At 37.6% G+C, this 20488-nt stretch overlaps 3 protein-coding genes across 7 annotated transcripts in view; 1 reads left to right on the top strand and 2 right to left on the bottom strand.

The window, feature by feature from the left end:
• LOC100748356 overlaps positions 1–3094 on the top strand; it is a 30544-nt gene extending 27450 nt beyond the window's left edge. For all 4 annotated transcript variants that reach the window (XM_033319146.1, XM_033319143.1, XM_033319145.1 and 1 more), the window contains exon 9: positions 27–3094. In XM_033319146.1, the coding sequence (XP_033175037.1) occupies positions 27–455 (429 nt within the window). In that variant the 3' untranslated portion in view covers positions 456–3094. The remainder of the gene's footprint in view (positions 1–26) is intronic.
• Positions 3095–3386: 292 nt separating this feature from the next.
• On the bottom strand, positions 3387–13842 carry LOC100750142. Its single transcript, XM_012381581.3, has 3 exons — positions 12814–13842; positions 9837–9921; positions 3387–7003 (listed from the first exon to the last, which is right to left on the bottom strand). The coding sequence occupies exons 2-3, from the start codon at positions 9879–9881 to the stop codon at positions 5303–5305; spliced, it is 1746 nt and encodes a 581-aa protein (XP_012237004.1). The 5' UTR covers positions 9882–9921; positions 12814–13842; the 3' UTR covers positions 3387–5302.
• Positions 13843–16127: 2285 nt separating this feature from the next.
• On the bottom strand, positions 16128–20421 carry LOC100748242 (WD repeat-containing protein 44). Of its 2 annotated transcripts, XM_003486831.4 has the most exons (7): positions 20169–20421; positions 19361–19529; positions 18899–19283; positions 18648–18775; positions 18392–18529; positions 18015–18308; positions 16128–17937 (listed from the first exon to the last, which is right to left on the bottom strand). In XM_003486831.4, exons 1-7 carry the CDS (start codon positions 20234–20236, stop codon positions 16204–16206), a joined length of 2916 nt encoding a protein of 971 aa, XP_003486879.1. In that variant the 5' UTR covers positions 20237–20421; the 3' UTR covers positions 16128–16203. The 2 variants fall into 2 exon arrangements, with proteins under 2 accessions (XP_003486879.1, XP_012237179.1); XM_012381756.3 differs by having other exon boundaries at positions 18648–19283.
• Between the last annotated feature and the right edge of the window lie 67 nt (positions 20422–20488).

The following is a 20488-nucleotide window of genomic DNA, read 5'->3' as shown; positions in this document are numbered from 1 at the left end:
ATGGCAGACGAAAGAGATCGGTCGTGGTATCCGATAGGAAAATCCGCAGCGCCGATGTCGGCGTCAGTGGTTTGTACGAGGTGATCTCCGAAGCCGATCTAGCCTTTAGCCCGGACACACACGCAGAAGCAGTAACGGTGTTTCAAGGTAGAATACGCGAGGAAGTAGTTTATGGTATCTGCCTGCCGATGCCCGGTTTCAGCGCGCTGTTTATCGTCGTGGCGCTTTCTGCAGTCATTTCCGCGCTTGTCGCCGGCGCGATGCTGCATCGGTTGCAAGCGCAACGCGAGGCAGTCGACAGCAGAAAGAACAATAGAGCGGTTCACTCGACGAACGGTTGGCTACCTTACGGATTGCTGCGCGTACGCTGCACGACGAGACCAACTCATCTGGAACAAATTCAACAAAAACAAACGAATCCAGTCGCCACCAGTCCTTCGGTCGAGAGAGGTTGACGATTCGTGACATTTGTGTCGCTAGTGGGACGCGGCCGTGTACGCTCCACGAAAGACAATGTACAATAATACGCTGTACAAAGTATTTTAAGTGCGTCAAATCACGTGCGACAGGTTCTTTTTGCGAATGATTTCGAGACGATCGTATTTCCTTCGAGGGAGGATTCTGCGACGGAAATTTTTTCATAGATTTCCATGAGAACGATATTCTCCTTTTTCTTTTCACACGAACTCGTAAACGAAAGCATTGCTAGATGATCATTGTCGAGAGGCAATTATTGGTATTGGGTAAGTAAAGAGCATAATCACGCAGGATAATATTTGATCTAGAACGAATGTATACAATTCGCAAGGGAGATTTCCATCAAGAGGACAATGTGACAGCTATTCGCTGTGAATATTGTAGAAATGATATTTCTGGAATGATATTGGTGGAAATGTTTTGTTTTCTTTATTCGATGTTTCATTAATCAAAGGGTCAAAGACGATAGGGAAAATGCTTTCGCCGCGTATTTTTTTCTATAGGTAATTCGTTAACGAAAAGATGCGCATTAGTATTTTCTATGAGTCTGTAGAGTACGAACTAATGCAATTAAAATGATTTATTGTTCTATCGTAAGTCGTAATATGCCTTGTAGCATTGCGCGTCTGTTATCTATTTAATGATGAATTCACTAGAGGTGCTGATAACGATATTTGTTAATTATAATAGAAATCGAACGGTGTTCGATATAATAAAAATTAGTATGCTACGACAGTGTAGGAATGACTATTGAATATATACAATTTTGTAAACTATACGTAGTCTTTATATTTTTATTTAAAATATTTCTTTTAGAAATTGACATTTTGATATTTATTATTGACAAATAATAATAAATATTGTACATAAAAGGAAAATATTTTCTACAAAAATTTAATGTTAATCTGCCTTTGAATAATTTATATACATTCATATACTACGATTAACGATGATGTTATATAAAATTTATATACATATATTTTTTCAGAAAGAGATTATTTTCTATTTGTATCTTTATATAAAATAACATTTGAATTACATTTGTATAAAATGTAGAATTAAAATGTTTTATATTAGTATTTGGCAAATAAGAATTCTACTTGTTAGATATATGTATTCTCTTCCTTCTCATGGTCCTATTTTTATACACGAACCTTTGCTCATTATCGATGATGTAGGTATGTCAGAGTTTTCGATACCTCGTATCATTTGATTTAATTACACTGCACTTATTAAATATTAAAGCAATAGATATTGAAATAATCGTAACATCAGAGAAAATGTGAATATGCGATTCCGGCCGTTCTCGATACGATGCATCGATATCATTAGGAGAAAGTTATTACGTTACCTTACACATAATATAAAATCAATATAGAATACACCGAATCACATAAACTAATGAAATCTAATAATTATCTGGTTTTTTCGAATAATCGTTAGTTTCGTACATTGCACGGAAGACGTGATTGCATATTGAATGAAATGCGTTGGATTATCAAAACTCTTGGGAAACTTGAAAATGACAGCACCTCTAGAGTTAGCCCTAAAGAGGCTGAGAATAACAGCTAACTGAGAATAGAAACGATATCGTAAATATTCTCAGGAAAATTGAAAGATGCTACTACTAAGCTTAAATTTTCATCTGTTTTTAAATATTTATATTATTACGTTAGATTAATACGAAAAATCGACATAGTTTAATGGATGCCTCGATATGTTTAACCTTTCGTTGACATTTTTAATAAAGCACATATTAGACGTTGAAAGAATCGATTTAATTTTAGATTGAGAAATATATATATATAATATATATATATATATATATATTTTCGATCCTTCTTTTGTTAGTGTCAACTGAAGGTTGAAAATTCCATGAAAATCGATTGCCTTCTCAGGTTTTTTAAATAGGTGACTACATAGTAGGCGAGATTATTTAAAAATCTTTGAAACGCAACGCGCATTTAGAATGTCCAGGAAGACATTTAATACCATGAACAAGATTTTGTTACTGAACTTGAAATACCAAGTATATATACGTAATTATATATATATAAATAAGAAGCGTATATTTGGAAGGTTCTATCGTAAAAAGGGCTTTCCGCTTTAAAAGTAGTTGTGCAAGTACGAAAGCAGAAGGGGAAAGCTTTCCGTATAGGAAAGCAAGATTTCCTCGTAATCCCTTCTATACGTCCTTTTACGTATTACATTTTCACTTCTGTCTTTGTAATAAAAAATGAAAATACTTGTTTTTTTTCCTCTTCCTCTAAGAACAGATTAATTAATGATGCGGTGTTTGGATAATTACATTTTATATACTTATTCGTCCAAACGTTTTGCAAATCGCCAGAGTAATTGTGTTACGCTAGATTATTTTAAGTACATGTATACACGTGTAAAAAAAAAAGAAAGAACATTCTCGTATTCTTGGAGAATACAAAAATTGTTAAAGGAAGTATCAACAACCACTAATTATGTGTGCAACTATGTGCGATGCTGGACAACTACCACAATACTTCGAGCGAAAGGAACAAAGAATTAAGTCGATTGTTAATCGATAGGTTGTGTTTTTATTTAATATAAATCAATGATAATGCCAATAAATGTATTTACAGGACCTTGATCTATTTCCACAGAACCAACGATTATTCTCTTCCTGTGTCTTTTTACCTTCCAAGGGAAAGATAATTTAAGATTTACAATGGAACACAAACAACGTCGATTTCCCATATATTCGCTAGTCAGGTGAGAATATTCATGTAAAAAAGTATGGTAAATACAATTATATATTTACTCGCATACAAAAGTTAAAGTACTAATATTCTTGTAAAAAATACATTATTTCATCGATGAAAAATAATTTATAAACATTTTTATATCTATATGCTTATATGCATTAATATTAAGTATTAAATTATAATCTTTTGTATGCTATTACAAGCTACTGACTGTTCTTTTATACACTTGATCTTAACGCTTTGTATCATATTCTTTCACTCGTGTAATTAGCGGAAAAAATTATTCAACTGTATTTTTCGTATACGACAGATCGATACATATAGTAATACGAGATTGATCGTTGTTTATTGTCTATGATTTTCCACACATCGGTTTCGATTTCTTTACAGTGAAACGTCGATTATATCGCAAACGGGCCGATAGACAGGCCCGACAGACCGATAATCGTCATCAAAATGAAGAATATATCATCTATCTGTAGCATTCTGAGTTGCATATCAACGTTACTCACGTTTCGAAATACACGTCTACATTTTACCTTTAAACGAAACATGTAGCAATTACAATAACAATGTAAAACCGAATTGGAACGTCTCATCATCGATTAAACCGATATCTTAAGAGAAACGCAGACAATGATGACTCAGAATGTAAACTTGTGACTACAGTTAATATTTCTTTATCTACCTTTGGTGAAAAATTATTATTAGGAAGGTAGAAGTGAAATTTTTTAATTCGTTGGATATTGTATTAAAATGGATGAAAGCGCAAAAATATGATAACCTTTCAAATATCTACTTCAGAAGGAGTAGCGAATTTAGCTAAATCTAATTTGTTTCTTACACTTCGGTACTACGCGTTCTTTCATACAATACACGAGTGTATATCATTAAACATTATTTTATTCTCTATTGTATTACGGAAAGTTTGAAATTTTAATTCTGTTAAGCCGATTATGCGCAAAATCATTTACTGGAAAATAATCGACGTTTTACTATAATTGCTAATACGATGTTTTAAATAAAGATACATAGTCTATTTAGTTAGAAGAAGAAACTCCGTTACATGGCAACGCGTGTATACATAAACTAACGTATAAAAGTGTTCGCTTCACTGAAGCGAAACGTTTCGTATTTATTGTTAACTTATACATAGAATTATTCAACTCGAGATAGCAGTTTTTTTAATAGTTTCATAATAGTGACTGGCTCTTACACCGTTACAAATACACAAGATACAGCATATAAAGCCGCAAACATTTGAAACGTTATTATCTAATAAATAAATAATATTAAAACAATAATATCGTCAACAATGTTAAAAAACAAACATTTTTTGGACTATTTTTTCGTAATATTTCAGCCTTAGTTGCATCGAGTTACATATTGTCAATACGTATGTAACGGGTAACGATTAATTAAAAAAGGAAATACCCAGATACCATGGTCCCGAAATGGTTGTAACGAAGAAGTTGCAAGGGCAAAATGTTTGATTATCTTTGACTAAATTTTCAGAGTGTCTATACACAGTCGCCAGCAAGGGCTTGAGCGTAAGTTTCGTTATGACGAAGCACAAATCCATATTAGTCGACCGTTCTGATCGAACAGACATTCTACACGTAGCAGAGAGCATCCTATTTATTTTAATACAAACAATATTTTGTCTGATACGTGTCGATGTACAGAATTGTGCTTGCGACATTCTGTAGCCTCTACGATACCTGTAATGGCGCGACCAAGAGGACCGGTTTGCGCGACATTCGATATATTAAATATAAATCTTGATCGGTCTGAGAATAAATACGAAATAACAACTAACAAGTAAGTTATCAGAACGAAATTGTACACTTTGCGGTATAAAAGATCCGGCGACCGATTTATTGGGCAATCCCGTAGCGAAATATTAAATAATATACGTATCTAGCTTTATACCTGCTTCAATAAATAATTTAACACTATGAAAATCGTCAAACCAGTCTCTAGGAAGAAACCCGCTTGATACGAAGCTTCTCTACGCAAAAGTAAAGCCGATCGACAGCATAACGTTTCACAATGTACATGTTTCACAATGCTATGACCGCTTGTACCTATGAGTAAAAACACGTCCTGGTTGACTTTTTAGGCGTGCTTTGTTCTTCGTTATAGTACGTCGCAGCCTTCCTAGCTTTTCCTGAGAACGGTCTTAGGCGTAGACAGAGGTAGGTGGAGAGTATACACGAGAATAATAACACGGCAAGGAGTACTATGAGAGTAACGACGAAACCTGGAGTAGTCATGCAAATCATAGCCGCGTTCGCGGTGTTCTCATTCCGTACAGGGAAGATCATCGTCGATCCGCTCGATTCTCCGTTGTTCGACTCATCGATGGAAAACGTCAGGTCACCTGTAGAAACAACTCGTATTATACGATTGACTCCGACCGCCTTCTGAGGACTCGGCATTATTTCTCGGGATTTTCTTCGTCTTTCGTCTCGAGGACGTCCCGCGGCCGCCTGCAAATACGCTTCCAAAGGAAGCGGAATAGGGGGCGGAAGACCGTAGCCGGAGTCAGGATGACCACTAGATGGAGGATGATGATTCTCCAAAAGACCTTGAGACTCCAGCAACAAAGGAGATTCGGAGCACTGCTCTGGACATTGATACCGACATATCTGTATGGTGCATTGAAAATGTACTTCCATCGAGTCGGGGAATTTGAACGCCTGGAAATGAGCGTAGGAGAGTACCGACGCGGACGCGCCGAAGTTCTTAATCTTAGTGAACCGCGACATAAGCTTCGGTCTAGTAATGCAACCTCTCTGATCGACCAGTTGAATCGGCGCTCGTTTTCCGTCGTGTGCCATGCAGTTTCTCACGAGCATATCGAATTTCGAATCGTCGTCTTTTATCGCGAGTACCATCGTCATCGTCTGACCAATTTTAACCAATCCCGAGACTTCGGACGCCCATGGACCCTTCCCGACCTGTATTTGCATCCAGCAACCAACGTTATCCCCGGCGAAGTCGGCGCGCACCACGTCCAACATGTCGACTGGAAACGGACGGAACGTAACAGATTTCTCGTACAAGTCGTGCCAAGTGCATCGCAGCTTTCGCGCCTGATCCCAAACTTCCTGAACTTGCGGATCGTATTGCACCACGATAATGTTTTCAAAGTACGTTCCTGACCCGGATTCAGCGCCGTACCCGTATAAACCATTCTCTGTATTGCCAGCTGTGCCACACGCGTGAATGCTAATCTCGAAGTTAACCGAGGTGCGCCCTAAGCCTGCTGGTAAATGCACACAATTAACGTTACTGTAGTGGCCTTTGCTAAAGACTATACCGTAGAACGGTTTATCAAAGCCGAGGTAAACTTTCATCAAATTTTTCTCGCACTTCACGTCTAACGAAATGATCTTCGGCATATCTGGCGTGGGTGCTGGCCAGGGTTCCGCACCTACAGCTGTGCTAATCCCACTACCCGTTGTGTAGATCTTGTCGATGGCCTCCGATGACGCTTTCGATGGCGGCAAGGGTGGCGGTGGACCATGATACGCGACGTTATGGTGTGGTCTTGGATGTGGCAGTCCCAGTCCACCTCGACTTGGCGGCAGAGGGAGGGGATGACCTCGGAGACCACCCGGTTTATAATGATTACCACCGGCATCCTTCTCGCCTAACGATTCTAACGCCAATTGGTCCGAGGTATTTATGTCGTTGTCTTGACGATTCAAGGCTGAATTATCGTTACGACTGTCCTCTCCGGGAATTGCCTCGACTACCTCGACATCCTCCGTTCGAGCCAGCTGCGAACACACCAATGAAATGCATCAGTGTAAACGTGTTTCTATGCAAAGTAGGCAGTGAAGTATTTTGTAGAACGTCCATTGAGAGGAAAGGGATAAACGACGAGAAAGCGTGAAAGTAGATTGACGTTGTCGGACTACATAATTTACACACGTGCAAGTTCTTCAGGAACGGGCTACCTTTATACCGGATCAGCTCGCAAGTGCAATCAGCGAATACCTATACATATACATTCACCTAAATTATCGTGCAACGATGCACGAATTTACTCTGAACGATCCTGACAAAAGAATTAATCTTCAACATGCGAACGAATGATATGTACGTAATGGATGTAGTTTAACTTTGTTTGCGATATTTCGCATCTCGCGTGAATTATTATTGCTTGAATCTTCTAGCGGTAAAAATTGTTTATCAGATGATACAATATGTAGCGAATCCACATTTCATTTTCATAGAATCAAATTTTTATTGTGGCCACTATATGCATATAAATGTAACTTAAACAACAAATAACGAATATACCCCTTTGTTTCTTGCATGATATTGAAATTATAAGAAATAAGGCGATGAAAATAATAAGATAAAAATTGTCGACTTCTGCAAAGGTAGATGCATTTTTCATCCTTGGCCGCTTGTCACAATCCGAAGATTCGCTCAGAGAGCTATCTCCTGCCGTGTGCATTCCTGATGGCCAATACAGGAGACAACAGCCTCCGATCAACAAACCCGTTCTGACTGTTCGACGAATGACGGGTTCGGAGGGTCGAGGAGGGGCAACCAAACGATGAAATAGGAGCATCGGGCCCGTACACCAGTGTAGTGGCTGATTGCCTCACGCGTGACCCTGGGGCATAACGGACCACCCGTGTCTTTAGCCGCAGGTCAATCGGCCAGCTCAGCGCTTCGGATACACGTTCAGTTTTCCGCTTCTACCGTCCTCCGATTCCGACATCTGCTTATCTGCTCGTTGTAACTATCCGGCCAACGCGTCCCATAATTCGGCAAAAGCTTACTGGGTCAATCGTGAATGAATCCACGATGAATTTCGACCACGACGATACGCGTCCAACCAGAAAACACGGTGACCGCCCTTCGGCTAAAACGACTTGGATGGTGTTTGCGTATCGCGCTGTTCTCATTTTCAATCCGACAAGCTTCTCAAGATTACATCGCTAACAAGCTGTTTCATTAGAGACCGTAATAACGATACGCGATAACAGCCTACTCTTTTGCTCGTAATAATAACGACGTAATTAATTCTCTGTTATTCGAGGTCTGATTAATACCAATAAGAAGGAGATTTGACAAAAAATGAAAATTATAGGAATCACGAAGGTCGGTGATTATCCTCTACACCGAGCGATCTCCTACCTCTGAGAATTTCTCTTGTAGTCTTACAAAGGTATTTCATTCATTCTAACTGCGCTTCATTCACTTGACTTAGCCTGTACACAGGGACTGTCACGCTCTCTTATATACTGTCTAATATCATTCTTCTATATTTTAGTTGGAAGATATCGTTGAAAGAATTGCAAACCAAGGCTTGAGAAGTAAGTGTGGTTAAATTCCGTATCTTTTATTACGTATTTTTGTAGGATATTAATAAAAACAGTGATCAACTTTCTTCGAAATATGGTCATGAAAAATCTTGTTCGATATATGATTATACGTGATACATGTTAAGTAATAAAACAGACAATTGCACGTCGGGTAACTTGCTAACTACAGTATGCATAATCGTGACACTATTCTACTATCTAAGTCCCATTCAATAAGAATACGCTTGAATAATTGACACTATATATTCGCCTATGACACGTTACTTACATTAATTACAGATTGGTCGTATTATTTATAATATTATCAATTAAATTAAATTAGAATTGACTTCGTAATTGATAGAAGAAGCACTGCGTTACAGAATTAGGACGAATTAGGGCGTGGAAAAAGCTTCGAATCTCGATTTACCAATAAACACGTTAAATCATCGCGATATAGTTTAAAGCAAAATTTTCATTTTCGTAGAATCGTTCCATGCATATCTGGCAGCGATAATAACGCTGATCGTTAATTTCAATCGATGACGCAAAAAATATTTAAAATGTTCCCGCGGTCTGGAAGAATGAACGTTGTCCGAGTAGCGATGGGAAAAAAGTAAGCAACGAATTGAAATCGTGTCGGTCCTCAAGAATGCAGGGTGGGAAGGTAAGATCACGAAACCGGTCGTTTCGTGTGCGATTTTTGCGCGCAATCTTGTAAGACCGATTCGTGGTGAAGGTCCGACGATAAAACGTTACTTCGTAGTAGACGTGGATGAGCCGGATCGGAACGCCGCGCACCATTTCAAGACATCGACCGGGTCTCGAGTCGCCCTTAGCTCTGGGTCAGAGCACTGGGTAACGGCATCGCAGGCTATGTACCCACCGCGATATCTGGGTTATAATGTAGTAATTACCCACGCAGACATACCGACCTACCCCCTTTGTAATAATGCCGCGTGTTTTTCTTACCTCCGGTCGGTTTTGACCACTGATTCACTGTTTCACGTATGTTTTTTCCCGACTTTCGGTCCCGTTTATCGAACGTTCAATTATTTTGCGCAAAAAAGTCCTTTAAAACTGGTAGATTTTATTCGAAACTACGTTTTCAAGATCGCAAAACGTTCCCTATATCTCGTACTGGAATTTTTAACGCGACCGAAATTTTAATAAACGACCATATCTTTGGAATACCAATGGAAGTATAAAAATATTAAAGGATTTAGAAGCAAACGTAGACGTTCGAAAGATAGTTATTTCAAAAATGAAAGGGAGAATCGTATTTACTTACCCCCTTTAGTAGGAGACAGGCTAAAATGAAGATTCGCCACCGCATACCGTGTTAGCGTCCACGGTGAAGTATTCCAACCGTACCGCTGAAAAAATAATTGTTCTTCTTTAAATTAATACAATCTCTTAATTAATACAAACAAATTATTAAATTAATACAAACAATATTCACGCCTAGAGTTATTAACAAATAAAATATCTAAGATAATAATGACCAATCGAAGATTATAGGTTTCCTTTTACGATCGAGATAAATGGGTCATCGATATTACCCAAGTTAACGAAATTAAGTACAATTCGTGATTGAGAAACGGAGAAATTACCATATGCACCGTAAAAAGCTCGTAATTGCGATTATTTCACGGCAATCTGAATCGATGTACGATTAAGATGATACGAAGAATTGTTAGTAGAAAATATCGAACATTAAATGGACGAACCGGTCCATCACTGGACACCTCGCTCGTGTTTAATCGTCAATTATCAGACACGCTCGCTTCATGCGACCACTAGGCCACCTGTCCCAAATTCCTGTCGAATGTCCGGGTTTTCGCTCCGTTACCTCGTTGTAGTCCGCGATACCAGACTGCCATGATCGATAACTATAGGTATAAAACAAATTCGTCAAAGCCGCGCCGAGTTTCAGAAAAGATCATAAATCATTTTGCACGTTGTCGTCGCCAACGATCACCGATTCTCTTTGCCATCACTGAGAAATAACAACTGAGAAGAAACGTAAGCTGATTTCACTATCGAAACGATCGTGATCGTGTCGGCTTTTCCGCGCTCCTTCGACTTTACCGTGTTCCTTCATACGTGTAAAAGTATCGAAAGAGGAAGACGAACCTTATTTAAATACAGGTAATGTATTATGTATTCGAGAAATATATGTCTTCCTTCCGCGATAATTATTCGACCTTACAGATGTTTCCGGTGACTGGTTAATGGCGAGTACCTGTGTTTTCCAAATATAAAGAGATGAAAAAAAATTAAGATTTCCAAGGCAAAACGATCGCGAATCGACCATAATCGTGTGGTGAATTCGAGATACACAGAAAACTACCGATGAATGTAGGCAAGTAGGTTTTCACCTATCGGCGTACCGAATCCACTTACGTGGATTCAATGCTAAAATCGTCCTTGGCAATAGATTTCTGCCCTATTTCAAGTCAAACAACAGGCGATACACGAAACGAATCACCGATTTCAGATTTGAGTGGTCGTTAATGTGCCACTTCGATGATAGCGAGCTGAAAACTTCTTAAAGGTGATCAGCTCGAAACTCTTATTGATCTCTATACGAAAATTCGTTTAAAGTGATTCAAACATATTTGATATTCGATAATTCTTTACGGTCAAGATACAGAGAATTTTTAAAAAATACTTCTCTTCCACTTATGCGATGGCGAAGCATAACGCAGCCGCAATAAAAGTAGTGTTTCTTCCTGTTCGTAACGTGCAACGTATATAATTTATTCGTTCCTTTGAGAAATCGCGATCTACGCCGAATTCCGTTAACACGGCGAAGTCACAAACGCTTATTTATTACTGGCATACATTAATTATTATTCTGCTTTACGATTCGTGCCGTGATAGACCACGACACCTGTTCTTTCTTTCACTACGAGGCCATGTTTAAATAAAAATCACCGGCGGCTGTTTACACGTCCGTTGTTCCATGCTAACCATGAATCGAGCACGCTGAAGATGTGGCATGGTGCCAAATACATATAACGGTTTCAGCGGTGTGGTAATTCCAAAGTCAGACATTCGCATAATAAGTGCGTAGCTAATAGTGACCCATATGGAAAAAGAGTTGAAATATATTCTCGTTCCCCTTTCTTCTCGATTACTACACTATCGGAATAACGAAGACTATGCGAATCGTTTCTGTCGTTAAAATATAACAGAAATAAAAGAGTTAACTCTTTCATCGTTGAATTCAAATATAAGAATTTAATGGCTCGTTATCCACCTTTCTCTTACTTTTTCACTTTAAATCAGATTTGTCTCGTTAGTTCAATCTGCCGGCATGTAAACCAATGTCGATTTAGAATCAATGTCAAATTACAAAAACAGGATAACTAATAGATAGATAAAAGCTCATAATCGTATGCAATAAATGGAAAAGCGAAGATACTTGCTAGTATCGTTGATGATGTGTTTATGAAATGTAGTCACATAATGTATATACATTACCCTATCGTCTATAATCTAGTGATTATATGGTAATCGAACGTAATAGAGCAAACTGACAACTTGATGGCAACTCGATGCGTTTTCCTAGTAAAGGCGTGCGTCGTGTTACAATCACATAGAAAGTAACATAATTCGACGTTACCAATCATTCCTTGCATATGCTAATTATACTTAAGCCGGTATATCTTTAGTAATAAGCTTAGCTGGAATGTCGTCATTAATAATTTATACGAGTTTCGTTTGACTGGAAATAGGTATCTACTCGATGTTATATTTACTCTTTTACGAAAAAGTTTCACGATTTACAATAACAAAAAGATTGACTGAAATTATTTCGCTTCACTGATTTCTGTACCGATTTCATGAGGTAATAATTCTTGATCGACTAGCAGCTGTCAACCGTAGTCGCACATGTGCGCACGTCCGATAGAACGAAAGCGCTTACCACGTGGTTAACTATAACGCGGTACATACCGTATAATTTCTCCGATTTTCAATTCCTCTTATCGTTATCAACCAATAATTGAATTTCATCTTAACACGTGGTAATTATTCGTTAATTCATGGTGTCCTACAATAAATACGTCTAAAAGATCTCGCACGTAATTGCCTCGCATAAAGTCATGGTCAAAGAATCTAATTACTTTCTACTTTCCATCGATTCTAATCTCCATCGATTAGCCATCGGTAAACATAAAGCTATGAAATTTCTGCAAGGCATTATTTACAAGCGATTTATCGACATTATGCGCGATACGTACAGCTTAAAAATATCTTACGTTTGTCCAATCGGAAAGTAGACGTGAAAACGCAGATGAACTTCTGACTTCTGTTTTCCAGATTCCGTGTCAAAGATGTGCGATGAGAAGGAAAAGGAGGGTTCGAGCAATGCACCGCACTGATTGAAGCACCATGTGCCGCGAAATCTCCGCGTACCCGCGCGGTCGGAGCCTCTCTAAAGCACAGACAATTGATCTCGACCGATTTCAGTGGCGAAAACGAGGACGAAACCGGCGAACGGCGCGAGAAGGTAGGACCCGAGAGACGTTTGCCAAAGCCAGTTGCTGCTGATTCGTGCTCTTCCAAACGACTCGTTAAGTGTCCTCGAAGGCTCCCCGTGCGACTGATCTCTTCGTGTTTACCGCGATGCGCCACGATATCTGTCAAGGCAGCTAGAAAGACACGTTGCAGCCTGGCTGTCGCCCGATGGTGCACGCGAGAACTCGTGGAGTCGGAATGGGGTACACCTGTCCGATATAGAGAGTATACTATAAACGTGGCGGCCCGCCCCCTGACCCAGACACACAGTACAGTTATATAGGTCTCTCACGAACCGGAGGATATCTCTTCTCGTTCGAGCCACACTTCTGACGACCACGACCACGACTCCTGTAGATGTGGTCGCGGTGGTGCTCCTATTCGTTGTTCTTTTCCTTCCCGATAACCACATGTCGTCGCGTGTATGCGTGCGACTCGTCGAACGTACAATGTTGCGGTAACATGCGTCTTTAACATTTTTCTGTGTACCTACTACCCACCGTGCAGGTGAACGTTGCGTGGTTCACGGAACGTCTGAATTTAATAGACGTGGGAGACTAATGCGTAGAACAATTCTAGACGATTCGACGAATTCTTTGGTCTTGATAGCTTCGTACGCGACTACGTTGAATCGAATGTTTCCATTATCATTATACTTTACAATTTCACTTACGAGATTCGTACTGTTAAATGCAATAGATGTTTTTAATATTAATCTGTGATCTCTTACTCTTTTTTAGTAAATAATTTTTGTCGTACTTACGAGCGTTTATAATTATTACGAATTATGTAATTATGAAGGGTAGCATTAAATATTTTAAAAATTAAAGCCTCTAATTTTTAGCATTTCTAAATAACGTTCATAAAAAGTCTGCGTTGAATCGACATCGACAAATTAATCGTTAAAAGTCTTTGTACATCACAATTTAAGTCGTTACACCATTCGAGTACCATCAAGATCGGGAACTATGTAATGCTTTATAGTACTGTTCACTTGTTTATTTCACACGAAGCTTTAATTGCGTAGTACACTTTTATCCTAATTACCCAGGACAATGACTGCACATACATACGTGCAACCAGACGTACGAACATTGTAAATGGGTGAATCAGTTGACAGTCAACCGGCCGGCCGACCGACCGACCGACTGACCGCACACGCATTGCTGACCTATAGATGAGTACCAGCCGGTACTTGTGTCTCTGTGTGTAACAATGGATAGAATCTTATTAGCAACGATCATTGTTCGGTTTCTCCTCTGTGAATATACCCAGAGGCGTTTCCTGTTGGTGTAAGGAATACTTAACTAAATTTTGACCATTAACTGTTGCGTTTTTTTTTTTTTTTCTTTTTTTTTTTAAAGATACAACATTCCAAGCGTGTAAGAAATTGGAGGCAAAGAAACGGTCGGGTGAAATGTACGCGACGATTCGATAGATGAAAAGAAACGTTTCTAATGATTAAGGTAAATTTTATGTATATTATTGTGTGACGGCAACTTAAAAAACAGACACATTTCCATACATGAATACACTATTGATACATTAATTAATATATTACATGATTACTGATTACTACGAGATCACAAACAATAGTTTTGTGCACGCCGCTGTCGGAATGACAATGTCGTTAATAAGCGATTACGCTATCGCTTGAATAATATATTTACAATTGCATTTACACAAAATACCTACAATTTCTTTCCTGCGTATTTACATTAAATTTACGATACAGATAAAATACATCGTACATTATAATTCGATGGTTTCACCATTTTTGCGTCTGTGCAAGCACTTATAATATTAGCGACACAGAGATCAACCATCAATCCATACTTCACCACGCGACTGAATAGCGCATCATCCTTAAAGACATGATTTATCAAATACACAGAATCGTAAAATGCAGAGTTTGAAACAGCATTAAGCCGTTGCCCCTCGTACACGGTATACGTCTCTGCCGTTATAATTGACACGTTGCGAAACAGGTATTTCGTATACCCTTTAAATCAGATTAAAATGACAGTTACGACATCGTGTCGAACATTAAACATAGCGAGTGTTATGAGTATTATGTAATACACGTAATGTTTGTGTATGAAATAAACTTTTCGTTCACATCGACCGATTGGATTGATACAGCATGTATAAATTAAATATACACAGTGTGTATACACAATGTCAATTTTCATATTGAACGGGGTGACATAGTTTCTAAAATGTGAATCCTGTTCGTACAAAAACTTAACAATGATGCCTTTTAACTTCAAATCACCTTCTTTTTTTTTTTTTTATTAATATATTGTCTTCGATGTATTACGCTATCTTATCACGGTAAAGTTCTAGAACATATTTTAGAAACCATTAGGATTTGAAAATCCAATTTGATTTTCATGAAACTTTCTAGATACTATCCAACATTTGCCTAACGATGGATCATCAAGTATAAGTTTACGTTTATTCGTACAATCCATTAAATTGTTCTATTCAGCCATCGCTTGCGTGCCTGTATTTATACTTTGTTTCTTCACCAAGGTGCTCTTTCGGTTTATAAATATAATAGAAACGAACAATTCCGTTAAACACGTGTATTTCGTAACATAATTTCGGCAAGATTTCCATGTATAACTCTATATGACCGCAGTGAACCAGCACCGAAAAGATATAATACAAGAGAGAAAAATCAATAAAAATACGTTCAATTTAAAAAAGTGCTAAAAATACGGTACCTTATAAAACTAACGGTTTATATGGCTTACTTAAAGCTTTAGTAGAAATTATGTATGCAAATGTTGTTTAATTTACAATAAATTAAAAAAAAAGTATGTTTTTGTTCATCTTGATAACAAAAGAAATCGATATATTGCCTGAGCATCGAATTTATCAATATTTTAGTATTATTAACTATATCTTAGCTTTCTTTTTGTGAAGTAAGCCTTTTGGCATGCATCTCAAAATATTCTGTTTCTGAAAGTATTTAATACAATCGTATTTACTTTAAAAACAGCATACAGTGAGTCCTACATAATCCACTGAGGTAAAACAAATAGTTCTATATAATATTGGTGTTTTCTTATTAATTTTTTTTTTTTTTGTATTAACAATAGTGCACAAATAAAACTAGTACTGTGTTACGCGAGAGCAGATGCTGGTAGGGAACTGTGCTTAGGTTTTGTCTTATTTAGAAAAACCTTTATATAGCCATTGAAATCCGCACTCACAAGAACGTGACCGCCACAGCCTTTAGTACGCTGCTCGACCACAGGATCGACGGGAGGAACATCTACGGTGGAACTACCCAGATTTTTTGCATCTTCTTTACCTTCCCAGTGCTCTCTTTCTTCGATTTGTTTAATAATACTATCTGGATTTGGTGCAAATACTGCGCATGTCACCACAGCGTTATGTGCTTTTATACCTTCCCAGAAGTCATTTCGATCTCTACGTACGCTTGAAAATTTCGAATAATCATGATGAGTTTTCCAAATATAAATGCATTGATTTTCCGAACCACTAACTATATATTGTCCATCAGGACTAAAGCTTGCTTTAATTTGACTACTGACGTTAACATAACCTTTGTATTTGCATGATAAATTCAAATCTCGCAAGTCGTACAAGCGTATTCGGCTATCGTTTGAAGTAACTAAAATTTTATCTTCTCCCGGCATTGGTTCGATACCACTAATCTTCCTTCCCGTTGAATTTTTACCTCTCGTTGATCGAACGTGTATTTGCGTGTGATACTTCAGCTGATCGGTGTTGTAAAATATACATCGGCCATCGTAAGAACCAACCACTGCGAATTTCCCATTTTGACAAAAGTTTGCTGCGGTAATCAATTTAGTTTGACCATCGACTTCATTCCACACAGCTACCTTTTTATCTGGAATATTCCATAATCGAAGTTTTCCGTCTAAAGATCCTGAGAGAAAATAACGATCATCACGAGGATGGAATACTATTGCTGTAACAAAATCGATGTGCTGGAAACAACATAAGCATTCCTTTCGTGATATATGCCAAAGTCGCACAGTTTTATCCATTGACGATGATAAGATAAAATAATTTTTAGACCATGAAACGTCGAGCAAATCCGAAGTATGTCCAGTATAAGTGCAAAATGGCTTTGGCATAAAGGGACTTTTCGTCCCTTCTATTTCACTAAAGGCACTAGCCACGACATTAGGATCTTCCATAGACTGCTGCGAAACCAAAGATTCTTGGGAAGGAGTTGGACTAACTTTTTCAGCATTGTATTTAGTTCGCATATCTTGAAAATACGTAAAAGCATCCCGTAAAACCCAAATTCTTAAAACTCGATCTTGACCTGCAGTAGCGAGTAATCGTCCGCAAACTGAAAATTTCATACACCAAACAGGGCCCACATGCTCGCCACTCAAATCTTGAACATGCTGTAAACAACTAAATTCATATGGTCCTTTGTGACTATTAGAAGCTTTCAGTTTTATGTATTGCTGTTCACCAGGATATACTTCATCTACTATATCCATAACATCTTCTTTATGTCTTGCATGCGATACCTCTTGTGCGATAGATTTTGCTTTATCCATTGTTTTCTTCACGGTAGATCCTAAAAATCGTTTTATCTTCTGCGTTCTTTTCCGAACTCTACCAACAGATACATCTTCATCTGGTGGTATACTAGACATTTTACTATCAACACTTTCCTCGTCACTTTCTTTTTCCTTTTCTAGACTAGAATTACTTATATATTCTGAAGTAAGTCTCATAATATGAAGTGACAAAGGATTAATACATTGCGGCAATTTATCTTCTGCTATACTTAATGGTACTCTTTCTCCAGTATCTAAGTTTAGAACAGTTACTTGCTCCAAAATTTCCTAAAAATAATTAATACATTATTGCGGAAATATAAATAAGAGTAACAACATTTTTAGATTTTCCATCCATAACATACCATATCGGTTAGTCGTTTTCCAGAATCTGTTCTTGTTCTTACAAACATATTTAGCTGTTGTACCATATCTTGATCACCTGCCGATTTTCGTCTTTCTTTCGAACCTTGAGGACTTAAGCCCGATAGTTTATGAGGACCTAATGAATAACGGCCAATACTATTATTGGACATGGATCCCAGTGGACTACTGCTAGATTTGTCACTTGATCTCAAACTCATTAATTCAGCTTTCATTTTTTCCAACCTTTCCAACTCTTCGGTCGATGGACCTTCGGCTTTTGATCTATCTTCATCCTATACAAATAATGACAATAATAAACAATTTATACTTTATGTAAATATGAAGCCATATTTTACAAGTATATAGTACTACAGACTTGTGGTTTAACAACATATTGTCCTTTCGTTGCAGATCGAATATCGAGAGAATGTTCAAATTCTCTGGTAATAGATTCAATAGTGCTTGCTGGACTTGGTAACGGCGAAGCAGATAATGCCAATTCTGTCGTGGAAGGCTAAAATTATAAACCTATATTTATTTGTCTTATTCAAAACCACTTTCTAGTAACAATCTTTTATGCTATTGCAGAAAGTATCTTTTATGCTAGAATGTTATGTTAATAAATATCGTACTGCAAGATCAGAAGGTGTTTGAGCTTTTGACTTTTTTTTACGTCTTGGTGGTGCAACAGGTATCCCAGCCATTGTAATGTCTTCGTTTGACTTTCCATTATTCTTTGTACTAGCGATGACATCCGGTTCTTGAAGCATAACAGTCTTGTCATTTTGCAAGTGAGAATTATAATTGGACCTACTGTTAACAGAGGATTCCTGAAGGATATCCCCTGATAACGTAAGGATGCTGGAGGACTGGGACACCTTACCAGATGCTGTGTCCTCGTCTTTGCTTGGAATACTAGCAATGGAGGACATCTGGCTTTCACGGGTAAGGGTGGCAGAAGTGGGACACTGGGTTACATTTGGTGCAAGTGTAATAGATGCACCGTCCCCGACTCCAGCTAAAATTCGACCCACTCGTCCTAAAGATGTCATGCTTTGTAAACTAAGAGTATCATGTTCTATAATCCTGAATGGATGAGTTGTTTTCGAAGGAGTGGGATAAACACCCTCGATAGACGACGTTTGACTATCTGGAGGAGAACTGTTAATTGGAATATCATCATCCTCTGTTTGCATACGTTGTCTAAGTTCACGAAATCTTCTTCTGCCTACACTCTTATCTGTACTTGAATCCTTCCCATCTTCTTCCTGTTAAAATAAACAACTTTTATTAAAAATTAACACAATGCTAAGCATATAATAATTCAATGTTGACAAATACTTACATTTTTATCTTTATTGACTATACATTCTATTGTTACATGTTCCTTTGGTTCTACAATTGGTTTAGGTTGAGCAGGTTTCACAAAAACATCATCATCCATTTTTTTACTGGATTCTGATCCATCCTTACTTTGTATTTCAATGCTGATAGAATCACGTTGTTTGCTTTTTCTATGGAAGTGAAATATTTGATTTTAAGAAATAATCCTTATAACATGAAACGCAAAAAATATGTCACATTACTTTAACAAAAACAAATTAACATCCAAAACAAATAAAATATGTAAATATTTACCTATAAAAGTAAGCAAAAAATGTAATTATGTCAGAGTGAGTGATTGATTTATTAAATAGATCAACAATAGTATAATAGAAAAATTTTGAAAAATTTCTAAAATTATAATAACAATCTTTTAACTTCTAGAAAATTTACAAATGCTAATCCTGAAATCGCCGCATATGATCATATGAACGACTGATATAAGTGCTGAAAATCAGACCTAACCAAAGATAATTACTTAAGAACACTATAGGACGATAAAAATTAGATACACAAAAGCGACTCGAAAGAATCTTCTCTATCTATAAGAACTTGAAGCAAAAATCGAAAGAGAAGAAATTGAATACGATAAATCGAAAGAGAATAAAAATTGCAAGTTAAATTTTATTATACGTTATTTTCAAGCAGTATTCAGATAGTAATGGAATTTATGCAAGAACAATTTTTATTGTATGTACAGGGTGTATAAAAAATTAAATATATAGAATTTAGAATAGAATCATTTAATAAGCAAGAAGTGATAAAATTACCGTGCATTGTGATGAAAAGTATCATCCTCTGCATCGAAAAATTCTTCAGAATCGCTGCTTCCAGACATTGTCGTCTGCACTGAATAATCGGTAATAATACTCTTGTCCGCATCGGTACTGTCAAGGCACGTCACGCGTTTCGCAAAATCGCGAACACTAGGGCCAGGTAGAAGCGGCCACAGGATCGCAGGCGGCACGAAGTCATGATTCGACTTCTAATAGCGGTTACACAAGTGCACAGGTTTTGCGTTGAATGCGCTGGTGCGTATTTCAATTATCCTAGTTCTTTCAAACGTGAATTAGCGATGCGAAAGTGGTAA

The sequence above is a fragment of the Bombus impatiens genome, unplaced genomic scaffold, assembly GCF_000188095.3.
Source record: "Bombus impatiens unplaced genomic scaffold, BIMP_2.2 scf_0135, whole genome shotgun sequence".
Lineage (NCBI taxonomy): Eukaryota > Metazoa > Arthropoda > Insecta > Hymenoptera > Apidae > Bombus > Bombus impatiens.
Note: the sequence above shows the minus strand (reverse complement) of the source record. Positions and strands in the feature narration are given on the sequence as shown.